At 38.3% G+C, this 13,871-nt stretch overlaps 2 protein-coding genes across 2 annotated transcripts; both read right to left on the bottom strand.

Annotated features, from left to right (window-relative positions):
• Positions 1 to 943: 943 nt before the first annotated feature.
• Positions 944 to 4,863, bottom strand: LOC102798950 (aquaporin-8-like). The gene is made up of 5 exons (XM_035912156.2): positions 4,158 to 4,863; positions 3,609 to 3,735; positions 2,598 to 2,806; positions 1,753 to 1,887; positions 944 to 1,179 (listed from the first exon to the last, which is right to left on the bottom strand). Exons 1-5 carry the CDS (start codon positions 4,427 to 4,429, stop codon positions 1,137 to 1,139), a joined length of 786 nt encoding a protein of 261 aa, XP_035768049.2. The 5' UTR covers positions 4,430 to 4,863; the 3' UTR covers positions 944 to 1,136.
• A 133-nt stretch (positions 4,864 to 4,996) lies between these two features.
• lcmt1 (leucine carboxyl methyltransferase 1) lies at positions 4,997 to 12,214 on the bottom strand. Its single transcript, XM_006800904.3, has 11 exons — positions 11,896 to 12,214; positions 11,529 to 11,620; positions 11,220 to 11,341; positions 10,980 to 11,056; positions 10,242 to 10,303; positions 10,029 to 10,131; positions 8,232 to 8,352; positions 7,916 to 8,017; positions 7,439 to 7,530; positions 5,762 to 5,859; positions 4,997 to 5,534 (listed from the first exon to the last, which is right to left on the bottom strand). Exons 1-11 carry the CDS (start codon positions 11,979 to 11,981, stop codon positions 5,512 to 5,514), a joined length of 978 nt encoding a protein of 325 aa, XP_006800967.1. The 5' UTR covers positions 11,982 to 12,214; the 3' UTR covers positions 4,997 to 5,511.
• Between the last annotated feature and the right edge of the window lie 1,657 nt (positions 12,215 to 13,871).

A 13,871-nucleotide genomic window follows, 5' to 3' on the forward strand; every position in this document is an offset into this window, starting at 1 on the left:
ATCAACAGTAGGGGAACAGTATCTGAAAGTCATGTCCTTAAGACTTGACAAAGGCCTGTTCACTGAAGCCTCATCAAAAATGGTCTCTGTGGAAGACTAGCTGTTAAGAAGCTGTTCTTAAGGAAGGCTAAGGCATGCTAGCTTACACGAGAACTGGACTGAAAAACGGCGGGAACGGGTTTTATGGTGTGTTGAATTGAGATGAGAATGTTTTGGCTTAAACTCTCAAGCAGGTCAGGAGAGAGGTCCAACAGCGAGTGTTTACAGCCATCTGTAAAACAGGTGGAGGCTCTGTCATGGTTTGGAGAGCCAGTGGTGTTGAGGATCTTGTCAACATTGATGGAATTATGAAGACAGACAAGAACAGTCGGATTTTGATCTGCCACGCAGTAACATGTTTAAGGCATCTGATTGGCAAAGGCTTCATTTATTAGCATCACACCACCACTGCAGTAAAAGCATACGTGTATAGAAACACACACAGTGGACACTATCAGTCATGGGCTGGTCTACTTAGGCAGAGAATAAAAGCGCTACATAAGAAGCAGTCCTTTTACTTTCAAACTCAACAGAATTGTACAAGCTAGGTTTTTTCCTTATATGCTGTCTTTCCACATGTGTTAGCACGTTTCAATAATTCCCCGACGAGATTTACAATGAGTGACTCAAGACTTTTGTTCATTTTGATTATGAAATTTTCACTTGCAACCAAGTATTTTGTCTTAAAAAAAAAAAAAAAGAATCTACGTTTCAAGTCTCATTGGATCGAAGTACACCAGTTTATGATTCTAATCTGCCTTTATATTTTAAGCCACTGGCCTGTCCTTGTACCGTCATTTAAGTAATAAAACTATTAAAATACTCCAGTCCTTACCATGTGGGACTTTGATTCAAACAAATACAAAAGACTCAAGTAAGTAGTGCAGACAGTGTGAGCGTTTGGAAGAAACTTTTATTGTTAAATATGCCTGGACTTTTTCCAGCCCAACAATAGAAGCCAACAGTTATGGTGGATATCTGTGGGCACACATTCTTCACATGTTGCTGAGAAATGTATGACCATCCGAATGGAAAAGATGCCAAGATACCCATCAACTGGTTGTGGTCTCTGCAGTCCTCTTTAATGAATTAGGCCTTCACTTTAGCACAACTCGAGTTTTATGGTCACCGATCAACAACCTGCGAAAAAAGATCATCTTTACTGCTTATTTCCATCACATTTATTATCCATTTATTGTCATGACCTTTCATTCATCTAAGAAAAATTTGCTAAAATGCACATGATGTGGTACAAAGCCACTGTGTGCTTTTTACACATATTCCATCTTTTGTAGGATGTGTGTATTCTGAATACACAGATTCTTCAAAGAGGCATAATCTAAATAGAAACAACATTAGAGAGACTTAATGTAACTGCAAAGTGTGTCTCATAAGACCCCAGGAGTTCCAGTATAGTAGGTTTTTTGGGTCTATAAATGGTTAAGAAGGATATAATACTTAAGCATTATGATTGGCCTTGCAGAAGTAACTAATAATAAATAAATAACACCTACCGAAATACTAAGAGTATTTAAAAAGGTGAACGTAATATTGTGGCTGACTTGCCACCCACTTTCATCCCAACAATAGTACTGCAATGCTACATGAATATGGCCTTTTTTACGAGGAACTACAAATCTATACTAGACATATGTGAAATGTGCACGTTTGACTTTTGGATGCAAAAGCAAATAACATGTCCTGAATCTTTACCTGATGATGCTGACAGTTAGCAGTGCACCAGCAACGGGTCCAACCCAGAAGACCCAGTGATTGTCCCAGTGGTTGGCAGCCATGGCAGGACCAAAGGCACGGGCAGGGTTCATGCAAGCTCCAGACAAAGTCCCTCTGAAATAACAGTCATGACAAACCAACACGTTAATACAGCTGGAAATCAGTGATGCAGATCAGCAACACACTTCTCATGCAAGAAAAACAGGATATACAAGCAATGGGATTATGGTCCACATGCTTGTGCATGATATAAAGACTCATTTAAAAGGGAAACTTGACAAAGTTAATAAACTCATGAGGATATATTAGAGGAACAGAGATTAACCTGTTCCAGTGGTTCTCAGACCTTTGCTGTCATGCCTTGCTTTATGAGCTGAAAGAAGTTCACACCCTACATCTTTTAATTTGTATCAGTGATTTAAGTCAAAAAAAAAAAAGTTTAATTTTAGTAAAGTAAAAAGATGATGTAGTAGCAGTAGCACGCTCTTGTTTATTTTCCCTAAAAAAAAAAATCATATTATCATATCATACTAGTTTCACTTTAATTTCCCCCCATTAGCAACACCCCCCAAGGTGGCACTGCCCCACAGTGTGAGACCCCCATGGGCTATAATAAGACCCAGTATCTTTAGGTTCTGCCATTTTGAGTTTTACTTTTTCTCCTTTTCAGTACTTATTACAAAAGTCAACCAAAAGCAGGACAAAATAAACAAGTAGACCTTTTTTTATTATTATTATTATTTTAAATCTGAAACCACGGCTCCTATCGTGGCCCTAATAGTGATTAGAGTCTAGCTCCCAGTGATTCCTCCTGAGATTCTTACCCAGCAAGTATGTTGGCAGCCACAGTGAGGCCAATGCAAAAAGGAACCGAGTCCGTTTGGGTTTTCCTGTTGACGGCCCCCAGGCACACCACCATGGTGAGGATCAGGGTCAACAACATTTCTACCAGGGTGGCTCTACCAGCGTCAGCAGAGACCGCTTTAAAGGCTCCTCCGAGGGAAGCGGTATAGTTATTAGAGGGATACACTGCCTAAAAGCAGAACAAGTAGAACACATAGGATATAACATGACTGGAACCTTAACTTTTTTTCAGTAAATCAAAATATCATTTAATGATCTTAAGTTACAATCTTGTATGGTAAATGTTTTTGGCTCAGTCTTGATAAGGTCAAGTCAATGATGTTATCAATCTTGAAGTCAAAGTGCTGCTTGGTAAGTAATCAAAAATCACAATTCTGAACTGTCATAGTGTGTCATCCATATTTATACACAGTAAGTCAAAAATATTGGGTTCAATGATGCAAAATGATGACATAACCTTGTAAATTCACATTTTACATGACAAAACATTAGAGTCATGCCAGATCAAAGTAAAAATAATGAAATAATGAAAATTCAAGTCTTGAGAGCCCAGTTTTACTGATTTTTACAGATTTTAAAACATATCACTCCATCAGTTAATTAGTTAATTCATTAATTAATTATTATTATTTCTGCATTGCACGTTTGTTTTTTCTTACTTTTACATTGAAATATAGAAATAAAATAATTAAATGAAATATATAGTGATTTGCACAACTTACAGAAAACTATTTGTAACAAAATAAAACCCTAAATATAAATTGTTGACATCTTCTTACCACTGTCTAAAGGCCAATGATTACAAAGAAAAACAAATTTTCCACATTGGTAGTGCATGAAATAACATTTTTTTGCATTTTAGCATATAGTTAAAAAATCAGCAATTAGACTGACGACAAAATTTAACATCTTGATTTATAATGAATTTGCGTATCTTTAGTATTTCGTCTTTTATTTAGACTATATCTTACCTTTGACAAAAAAGCACCAACCACTCCTCCGGCCATCTGAGCTACGATGTAAGGTACGAGCAAAACCAGCTTCATCCCCCCGCACAGGTAGACGCTCAGCGACACTGCAGGATTAAAGTGTCCCCCGCTGCAAGAATTGGAATTCATTTTAGTCTATAAAGTGATCAAGCAGTCACAACTGTCCGTCAAAAATGGATGAATAGATGAAAAAGGATCAAAGAATAGAATGGGATGAATAGAGCGTTTGAATAATGTGTTTACGTGTGTGCTACCTTTGTTGTATCAAACTGAGGCAATACAAAGTGTGACAAAAAATGCATCAGAATATTTTTAAAAGGGTTTTTTTTTTTTTGCTGTGGTTTCCAACACCTAGATGCTCTTTAAATTAAAGCAACTTCTACAAGTTAGGGCTTTTTACTCTAAGCACTAAATCCTAAAAATATCCATAAATTTGTTTTTTTCTTTGCTTTTACACTAACCAAAATCCCAAAAATTCTATTTTAATACTGTAAATACAAGAAGAAAAAACAGTATATAATAAATCTGTACCTGATTTGCCCAAACACTGTGATCAGCACTCCCAGGGCCAGTCCATGTGCCAGGGCAGGCTGGATGACACCCCCCGTTTCCACGTTCCCGATAACAGAGGCACACCCCACAAATACAAACAAGCAGGTTCCCAACAACTCAGCCAGACAGGGCTGCATGTACAGCTCATATTTGCATCGTATCTTACTTCTGTTGCTAATGTCTTTCTCCACCTTCGGCTCCCCCATTTCGGTTACTGTGAAGACCTCTGTCTTACTTTCTAGCCCTGACATGCTGTATTTGAAACCTTCTGCCCTGTGCTTGACTCCCTCCACTTCCACTGGTGGACTACAGTACGATCAGCATATAGTTCTGTATATAAGCCACACATATGATGATGCAAAAGGGAAATGCGTACGTCCATGCGTTTTCGCTGTGATGCCCCTCCTTCCTTCAATTTTTTATACTGCCAAAATATTTAAGATGAGCTTGTTAAATGATTAGTCTTGTCGTGGAACATCAAAGTAGTCAGGGTGAAGGTCCTGTTACACAATCACAATGTTTAGTTGTGTTTTTTTTTTATTGCTGAACCTAAGCTCATCAATAAGCCTACAGATACCAATACAAATAAATAAGTAACTTTTATGATCTATAAGGTCCCCTAAATAAAGTCATCAGTCAATGATACAACCCAACCCAAAGTCTACCTGCGCAATTAATGCGATCAAGAATTCTCAGAACTTATCGTGGTGTTCACTCCCAAGAATATCGCACGCACTCTGGATAAGCCAAGGCTTTAAACATAATCGTTCAGATATGACGTCCATAACAAAGTAGATAACTGACAGTTCAACGACATCTTACACAAAAGATTTTCTTTAATTATCTGCACTTGATTGATCATCAAATATAATCAATAACAAACTAATCTGTCACTTTCTCTCAGCTAGGGACAACATTTTGCAGGTAAATGTAAAATTAACGAGCATTTGTATGCATTTCACTATTTATGGCATGCAAGGAATAATCTGATCAATAAATTAAATTAAAATGGCACATGAAAATCAGGAAAGCACAAATATGTAACATCTGGGATTCTTAATACATTCTTTCATCTCCATCACACAAGAGCAGATTTTGTTGATTTTTTGGACATGTTCACAATTCTCATCATGTCTTCGACACATACAGGGATATCAAGGATGCTTGTGAAACTGCATTTTGCTGATGCCGGGACTTTTCACACCGGAACGAATCCCAGATGAGGGGCTCGACAGAGAATTAATGACTTCCTCTTTCCTTAGGCCTCCTTTGACACGTCTTCTCCCGCTGTTGGTTTTGGCGGACACACACAAAAAGTGGCGCAATTTAATGCTCAAAACGCCAACTGAGAGAGACCTGCGGAAAGAGAACATGACCTGTTCTTGTTAATGGCCACAGCAGACATTCAAACTGATGAGCGGGGGATCTGAAAAACACGCACGAGTACGACAAAGTAAATACGCTGACAGTCAGTTTGTCACCATTGTAGTCAGAGAACATCCTGAAACATAGCGTCTGTCACTTTGATGTCCTCTCACAGCTTACGTATCCATTCATAAGGCTAACATTAAAGTGTGCATTACCCAGATTAAGCTTATCCTTGGTGGCCCAGCAGATATTGTAGTGCTGAAGAAGTTGTTGCAACAGTTCCTTCTCATCCAAGAACTCCAGACGCTCAATTCTGAAAGAAATGAAAATCTACTCAAGACTTTGTCTTAAAATGTGACTTCTCATTTCAGGAAGCCACAGTCATGTAGACTGGGTTGTAAAATTCAGGTGTGTGTTAACACAATGCCACATTCTTCCCATGGTGAACTCACCACAGCGACAGATCGTGCAACGCTCAAAAGAGAGACAAATCAAGGTGTTGCAATGGCCCAATCAAAACTGACTCCTCAACTCTGAAATCCTGTGGCAGGACCTTAAAAAAAGCTAAACTGATAAACTGAAGCAACACTGAATGATTTGCTCTTCTAGGTTTCAATAGATTGCTGCACTCAAAAAACGAAAGTAATCCGGGGGGGGGGGGGGGGGGGGGGGGGGGGGGGGGGGGGCTTAAGACACAGTACATTCAATACACAATATTCAATATTCTCGTTATCTCCAGTCAGAGAATCCATAAAAATGGACATCAATTATACTGTCAGGACTTCAAACTTTACTGGCCTTCACTGGCAGCTTTACTAGCTCATAAAATGGTAACAGTCACAATTTAACTGGATTAAGATGAAGAAGCAAGACAAGAACCCGAGCAAGCCCACTCTACGCTCGGCGAGTATCAAACATAACCACCAAAGCCTGAACTATCGACAATAAGAAAACTGGAGATATAGATTAAGCTTAAAAATTCTTTATTGAGCTAAAAATCACATAAAACTCAACTAATGTATATAAAGACATAAAAAATAAACCATTAACTGCAATAAAGAAATGATTAAGTGAAACAATTTTAAAAACATTTCCATATTAAAAAAAACAGATAAAGATGAATTTATAGCTGAAAATGAGAAAAAAAAATGTGGAACATTTGATTTGCTAAATATATATTTGCTTACTTAATCCAGTGTAAATGTATAATGGTAAAATAAGGAAGTGAAAGCACTGTGGGAAAAGAGCAGAGAGGTAGAGAAAGGGGAAGGATTTGAAATAAAAGAGTGTTTTAATGAGTCAGCAAGGTCAAGAGTTCATGGACGACAAGAAGCGAATTTCGGGTAAATGGCCTTGGAAATTTACCAAAATGTGTAAGTCATGACTCTGCCACGGCATTCACAGCACTTCCATTTACCACCTGCAAATGAGCTAACTTGTAATATCCGTATCGGAAAAGTGAAAAGGGTTATAAACATTTAAAGCATTCAAGTTCAGAATCGTCTGCTTTAGCACAGCTGAGCTGCTTTATTTATCTTGGTTAAATAAAGCAGCTATATGTTGATATGTTAGAGGACCTGAATACTGGGACTGAATTTAGGTCCCACTAGAAATCCCTCCACCATCCACACACAGGTGGAGATGGGGAAAAAAGACAGTAACGGAGAGCCATTGCTGGTGCAGAGCCAGCACTCTGACAGTACTTTAGTGCATCATGACATAACGTAACCAAACATTACATGGAGTTACATAATAAGTGTTTGGGTAATTTCTACAGAAGCACAGACCAGATAGCAGATAAGCAGATATCCATCCTTCCATAGAGAAAGTATTTATATAGCCCCAAATAGCAACAACAGTTGCCTCAAGATGCTTGATACTGCCTGCATTACCTTGCCACATCATCCTGAGGGAGCATACTGTAGACCGTCATCATATCTAGAGCGTCAACGTGTTCCCAGCCAGTTTTCAGAAACCGATCCTTCTGCAAACGAAGACAAATTAATGTCTGCAAAACCTCCCAAAACAAAATAAATAATACAACCAGCAACGCAGTGTCATTTGTTAGTGTACACAGCATCTCTTGGATGTTCAGTTCAATTTTATATAAGGAGCTTTATTATTGTAAGGTAAAGACCTCAACATAATAAAGAGAAAACCTCCAAAATCAGCTGACCCCATGTGAGCAAGTACTTGGCAACAGTGGGAAGGAAAAACTCTTTTTTAACAAGAGAAAAAAAACCTTCTCCAGGCTGAGTGAGGGAACTCAACTTGTTGGGGGTCTGTCTAAAACTTGACAGCTAGTTAACCTGCTCATAATAACTGATGTGTATTGATGCTAACAAAGTAACTGATGAGATGGAGGTTACCTGAGAGTCCAGAGTCTGGCAGGCCTCCACCCCCGCCAGGGTGCACTGGCGACGCTGCAGGTTCTCGATCATCACTTGACCAAATCGATCACTCATGTTGACCTGGACACAAAGACAGCACACAAATCACATTTTGCTCCCTTCATAAAAACCTCCCTGTTACTCAGCTCCAATCTACACGAAGCATTTCAAATACTCAGTGTGTCATACTTAGGTTGCAAACAGTCGACGACTAGAAAGGTACAAAAGAATTTGCAACTAATGCTTGGAAAAAAAAAACCAAGTACTTAATTATGAAGTTGTTAAATTTGTTTACCTGTTCATAGTTGATGAACATGGCAGTGTGAAAGGTTTCTGCTGCCCAGTGAACAAGGTTGGAGGAGTGAGATGGTGTCATGTAGACCAGCACACACTCTGACAGAAGCAATGTCGGTAACCTGGAGACGAGACCAGCACGTAAAAGAACATATCAAGAATGCACTTAGTGAGATCTCGGCAAAGACAAAACATTTATCCACATGCAGAAGAATATAATGTGCAGAAATTTCTTCATTTAATCCAGTGTAGTGGAAAAAAGTGAAGGTGCTCATATTCCTGTAATGCCGGTAGACTGGGGAAAAAACTGCTTCCTGTTCTTATGCAAGCTTTCAATAGTAAATTAGGCCAAAAAAAGAAAAGTTCCCAGCTATCTCAAAAAGGTCCGCTAGCCCTGCTGCAAAAATGTCCTTGTCTTATCTGTCTTTCCCATATTTTTATTCAACACAACTGGTAAAGTGATTCTACAGCTGGAATCTAAATATCAAACAGCTGAAGGATAGAAGGTGGCTGTAAAGATTCCTCATAACAAAATGTATTAAAGTGGTGTCTAAGGTTGTAAAGGCAACCACAATAACTTAAAAATGAATAATCTATTATGGAGGTACACAGTCATATAACAGACAGAACAGGAAACCATAAAAGCACACCACTGTCATGTTTTTAAGAAATTCAGTATGTTAAGGTTCTTTGTGGTTCATTTATAAAGCCAATTACTGTGTAAAATGGAAATGAAAAATTAAAAAGCAAATGACTTCCAAATCTCACAAACCCATATTTTATTCACAATAGAACACAGAAATGTCACAGTGAGAAAATGTACTATTTTAAGAAAAACGTTTTTTGATGGCAGTAACATCAAAAAGTTCAGAAAATCTGTAGGAATCTCTGTGCGCAAGGGACGAGAATGTACATTTTGCACATCCTTTACAGGCCCCCCAATTGCTCAGTGACCTCATGGTTCTACTAAGAGTTTTGGGCTCCTAACGCACAGGAAGTGCAAGACACAATTTTCTAAACTCTTATTTCAAACATTTTTTTCTACAGATCTTAAACGGGATCCTGCATAATTTTAAACGTAGACAAAAGCTCATTTGTAATAAGTCATAAATAATCTACAGTGCTGTGTAAAATACTTCTTTTAAAATGTATTTATTTTAGACATGTGTCACACTTGCATGTTTCACAAATGCAATTTTTAAATGATCATTTCTAAAGGGAAAAAACTTTTGCTTGCGTTTCTCGCTGGCTCTTTTTGTGTGTGTTGCAGAGTTGTATGTGTTATGTACCTGTAAATGCAGTGGTGTGTGGCATACAAAGAAACACTATAATATAAATAAACCACAACTATGGCGGTTAAAATGAATCTTCCATGTCGTGTTTCGCAGTAGAACAAATTAACGCTCAGATCTGCTGTTCATGAGTCATGCTAGCTCCCCGAGTTAGCATATTTAGCAGAATGTAAGCAAAACCATGACTAAGCATACAGACGCATTTTAAGTCTGACTGAGTTTTAGTGTTTCATACTCAAGCGTGCCTTATGGGCGTGGCATGCAAGCTGCAGAAGGTTGACATTCCATCTGCTTTGCAGCCACACACATCAGTAGGGTGCCCCTTGTTATCTTCAGCTACTTACACACAACAAAGAGATAAGCTGCAATTCTTGAGGCCCTGGGCGAAAACAAATTACAACTGATAGAGAGCTGTAAAAGGTACTAATAAAGTGGAATGATAGGGAGGTTTTTTAAAATAGATTTTTCCATTTAAGAGATAAAATACGAAAATGTATAACACATACTCTGGGTTAAGTTGAAACTTTTTCAGTTTTTCATCCAAACTGGAGATGTCTCTGAGGTCCGCCCCAATGATACAGTAACGATCTGATTCGAGGCTGTGGGCATCTGGAGAAAGACAGAACCACAGTTAGAAAGAGTTGGAGTCATATAATTGGTATTTATAGCCACTGAAGCATCATCTGGATACCAAAATAACTGCACCAGTTACTGTGTACCTAGCAGTAAGGAGTCTGTTGAGTGGGTTTCGATGATGGGTTTGGACAGAGGAGGTTTTGTCCTAATCAAAGAAAGTAAAGTCATAATTAAAACACAATATCAGCAGTAAACAAGCATTCAGGTGTTTTACATACAAACTAGCAGAAATTTTCAGTTCCAAAGTGTTAAAAATGTATTTATACATTATAAATATACAAATCAGAACTACATAATTATTAGTTCATTAAGTGCATGTAGCTTTTAGTGTATTTTTTAACTCAAATTCCCTGTTAGTAAATTAATTAATGTGGCGTTTAAATTTTTCTTACAGGCTGATTTGTTTTGCAAATACAGTTACAATGTTACTCCAGCCCTTTTGCGGCCCAGCTGTAAATGATCTTTTTTATGAAACAAGAGGTTCTAGCTCCCTCTATGGATCGCTCCTCTACATTACAGTCACCAAAGAAACCAATATAAATATGACATTCACTTTCCTTTCATTTAGTCATAATTAAATCCGCAGAGGAGGTTATAAGAGCCATTCTGTATGCAAATATCATTGAATGAGGCTCGCTTCATTCCCCTAGAAAAATCACAGATGCAGGTATTTGATTCTTGCATGTATGCACAAAAGGTTCAGCCTTGGGTGATCTTGTTATATGTTTAATGGATATAAATTAAGATAAACCTAAAATGATGACTAATATGCAAGTTCAAACTTAGAACTGGAATAGAGCAGAAAAATCACGTTGTCTTACTTTATATTGTGTATTTTCCTTGCCACAACAGTTGGAAAGTCAACTTCAAAGAACTTCCGTGGCATGAGGTTTTCATCCTATAACACATATAAACACACAAGATTAGCAGTAAGTTTTTTGAGGGCAAATAGAAGGTACTTGGATGCAGTCATGTCACAACATGAGACATGATTAAAGTCACAGATGAATGAAAATCAGATTTAGAGCACAGCGAAGAAAGCAAGCTCATTGTTTGCAAACCTTTAGCCTCCAAAATGTGGTATCCAGTCCAGCACCCAGGTTGATGACTTGACAGTCACACTGTGTTTTCCTTAGAAACGCATCGAGGAGGTGGTTCACTCCCTGCACACGGGCGTAGTAACCTGTCAAATCACATGAGACATGCAAAAGCTAACTAAACTGTACAACAAGTGTTATGAGCTGCTTATATTTCACCAGCTTATATGTTAAATTACAAATTATGAAATGATATTACAAATACTACACAGAGATTGTCCAACAAGCTATAAAAGGCCAAGTGCTTTTAAGGAAAGCTGCTTCATTACTTGCCTCTGTTGATTTCGGGGGCCTTTCGGTCTCCTACAGATCTTACAAAGTATTGGATATAAGGGTCCTTCCAGTAGCCTTTACTGGTAGCAAACCTATAACATAGATTTTACTACATGAAGCTGTGTCATACATTCAAAGACAGATTACTCATTGAAATATTAAATGGATGCTTATGATAGAAACCCACAAACAATACAACTAAACAGCCTAGTTGTGTCAACAACAACCAGAGAGGAGTTTCTGTATTTCGATGGTGTTGCTGTAAATAACGATAGCATTGAAATATCAGGGTAACTGACTCATGCAGAATTAGCCTTTGACTTCTTCGCCTTAAGTTACCTTTACTGACTCCAAATGATGCTGTTACCTTTTGCATGTGGTTGCATCGTCACACGTCGCCCTCACTGCTTCATCGGCAGTGTCCGTGTCTGTGAAGGGTTGCCGAGCTGCCATTGGTGATTCCCGTCCTGCTGCTCGTCCACCTGCTGGTTACCTGCTATAAGCTAACTAGTAAAACTGCAGAGAAAACACCGCGAGCATAGTCGGGAGGCGGAAGTCCTGGTGAAAAACCTGCAAGTTACGAGATGGCAGAAATAATAACCGGTACGTAACGAGGCTATAAATATCGCTGCCTATTTACAAACTACTTGGAGCTGAAAATGTATGAATAAACAACTGCCCGGAAGCAAAATATAATCACTTCCGGCTTGGGTTTGCTTTTCAGATTAAGAGTACTACAAGTGCTCTTATTTTGAAAAAGGAGGAAATAAACCTCAAGAGGTTAAAGGGGAAAAAAAGCAACGCAGAGTGCTGCAGTACTTTTGTGCAGTACTGCAAATGTTAGTATTGATCATATACCAAATAAATAGAGGGTCAGTACAGACAATACCAATACCAACACTAATACCTTTAACGTATAAAGACCACTTATGCAGGGGAGAACGGTGTGTCATGATTTATGAGATGAATCATCACCAATTAGCAAATTTTTTGACACATTTTAATGGGCCACTGAATCACTGTGATTGTTAGTTTCTATAATAATTAGTTAATACATGGGGGGAAAACACCTTGAAATATTTTGAAACTGGATTATTTATTTATTTATTATTTATTATTTATTTTGAGACCTGGGATCCAAATGCACCTGTCTCTGAAGCACTTTGGGTCAGCTTCTGTTGTTTCAGTGTGGTATAGGCTATGAATAAATTAGACATGACAGTCAACACAAAAATGTTCAGACATTTTTCATTACGTATGTTTGAGATATCTTCTTCATCGGATGATACCCTAGACAAAGTATGTTAAATTTGGAGCTGCCAGAGAGGACGTTCATGCAGAGGGCTGGTGTGACAGAAAGCTCTGGGTCGGTTCAGATGGGAGGCAGATGATCCGCAGTAGCGACCCCTACAGGGGACAGCTGGAAGAAAAAAAGAAGGTGTGTGAGGTAAACCAGCTCTTACAGGATAACACTAACAAAACCACAACCATCAAAAGAGTTAAACAAGCAAGTAGGCGTGCATATGCAGAACAATAACATATGAAATTGGACCTCTGACACAGTTGTGGGCAAACTGAAAGGGAAATCCCACCACATTAAAGTCAGTCTCACTGAGGACACTGAATGTCACTCAGATAATCAGATAATTAATCCTTTTGAATTCTGCACAGGAAGATAACAAAGTGTACAGCTGCTGAGACCATGAGACAAAGACTGTAATAAGCAGCTGTGAGGTTTGCATTAAACAGTCTGATACTGTCAGAGTGATTTCCGAACAATCCACGTGACTGCATTAATGAACAGCTGAGTTGCAAATCTTTAAAATCCACAGTTTCGATCTTACAGAAGCGTAATGCATTTGGCTCTTGGCACAAGTCTTTTGGAGCTATTTCACTGGTGTCGGTTACTTGAGTTGAATGGCATTAGCCTTTTTTATTGCTGCATATCAAAAAGGATGTGGGCTCCATTCCCAGACTTGGTGATGTCAATGCTTCCTGTAAAATGCATCTCTTTCTGTGTATTGTCATTGCTTTCATTTTATTTATTTATTTATTAGAAAGAACATCTTTTGTGTTCATTCTTGTTGGGTTTGACATAAATTTGAGATCATTCAAAATGTTAAACCCTGGAAGCCACGTTAACAGAGTAGATCTTTATCAGTTGAATGAAATTCCTAATTATTATTAACATAAAGCCACATAAAAAGTCTGTAATATCAACAGTTGAAAGTGTCTTTTGCAGCAGCTGCATACCCTGCTCCCATTTTTTTCACTTCCAAGCTGTTTAGTCACTGGTCTTTGTGGAAAGTCCCATCAGAAGTTTGCGGCTTTACTTGCATTTTT

Source organism: Neolamprologus brichardi, chromosome 8 (assembly GCF_056152115.1).
Source record: "Neolamprologus brichardi isolate AB-2024 chromosome 8, ASM5615211v1, whole genome shotgun sequence".
In the NCBI taxonomy this organism is placed as follows: Eukaryota; Metazoa; Chordata; class Actinopteri; order Cichliformes; family Cichlidae; genus Neolamprologus; species Neolamprologus brichardi.

Excerpts from the sequence above, each read along its gene's own strand:
- LOC102798950 (XM_035912156.2), bottom strand. The coding sequence starts at position 4,429 with ATGTCAGGGCTAGAAAGTAAGACAGAGGTCTTCACAGTAACCGAAATG. Across the intron at positions 3,736-4,157 it reads ACAGTGTTTGGGCAAATCAG|CGGGGGACACTTTAATCCTG; the intron begins GTACAGATTTAT and ends CAATTCTTGCAG. Across the intron at positions 1,180-1,752 it reads CTAACTGTCAGCATCATCAG|GTTGTTGATCGGTGACCATA; the intron begins GTAAAGATTCAG and ends CTTTTTTCGCAG.
- lcmt1 (XM_006800904.3), bottom strand. The coding sequence starts at position 11,981 with ATGGCAGCTCGGCAACCCTTCACAGACACGGACACTGCCGATGAAGCA. Across the intron at positions 11,342-11,528 it reads GGCCCCCGAAATCAACAGAG|GTTACTACGCCCGTGTGCAG; the intron begins GCAAGTAATGAA and ends GTGATTTGACAG. Across the intron at positions 10,132-10,241 it reads AACAGACTCCTTACTGCTAG|ATGCCCACAGCCTCGAATCA; the intron begins GTACACAGTAAC and ends GTCTTTCTCCAG.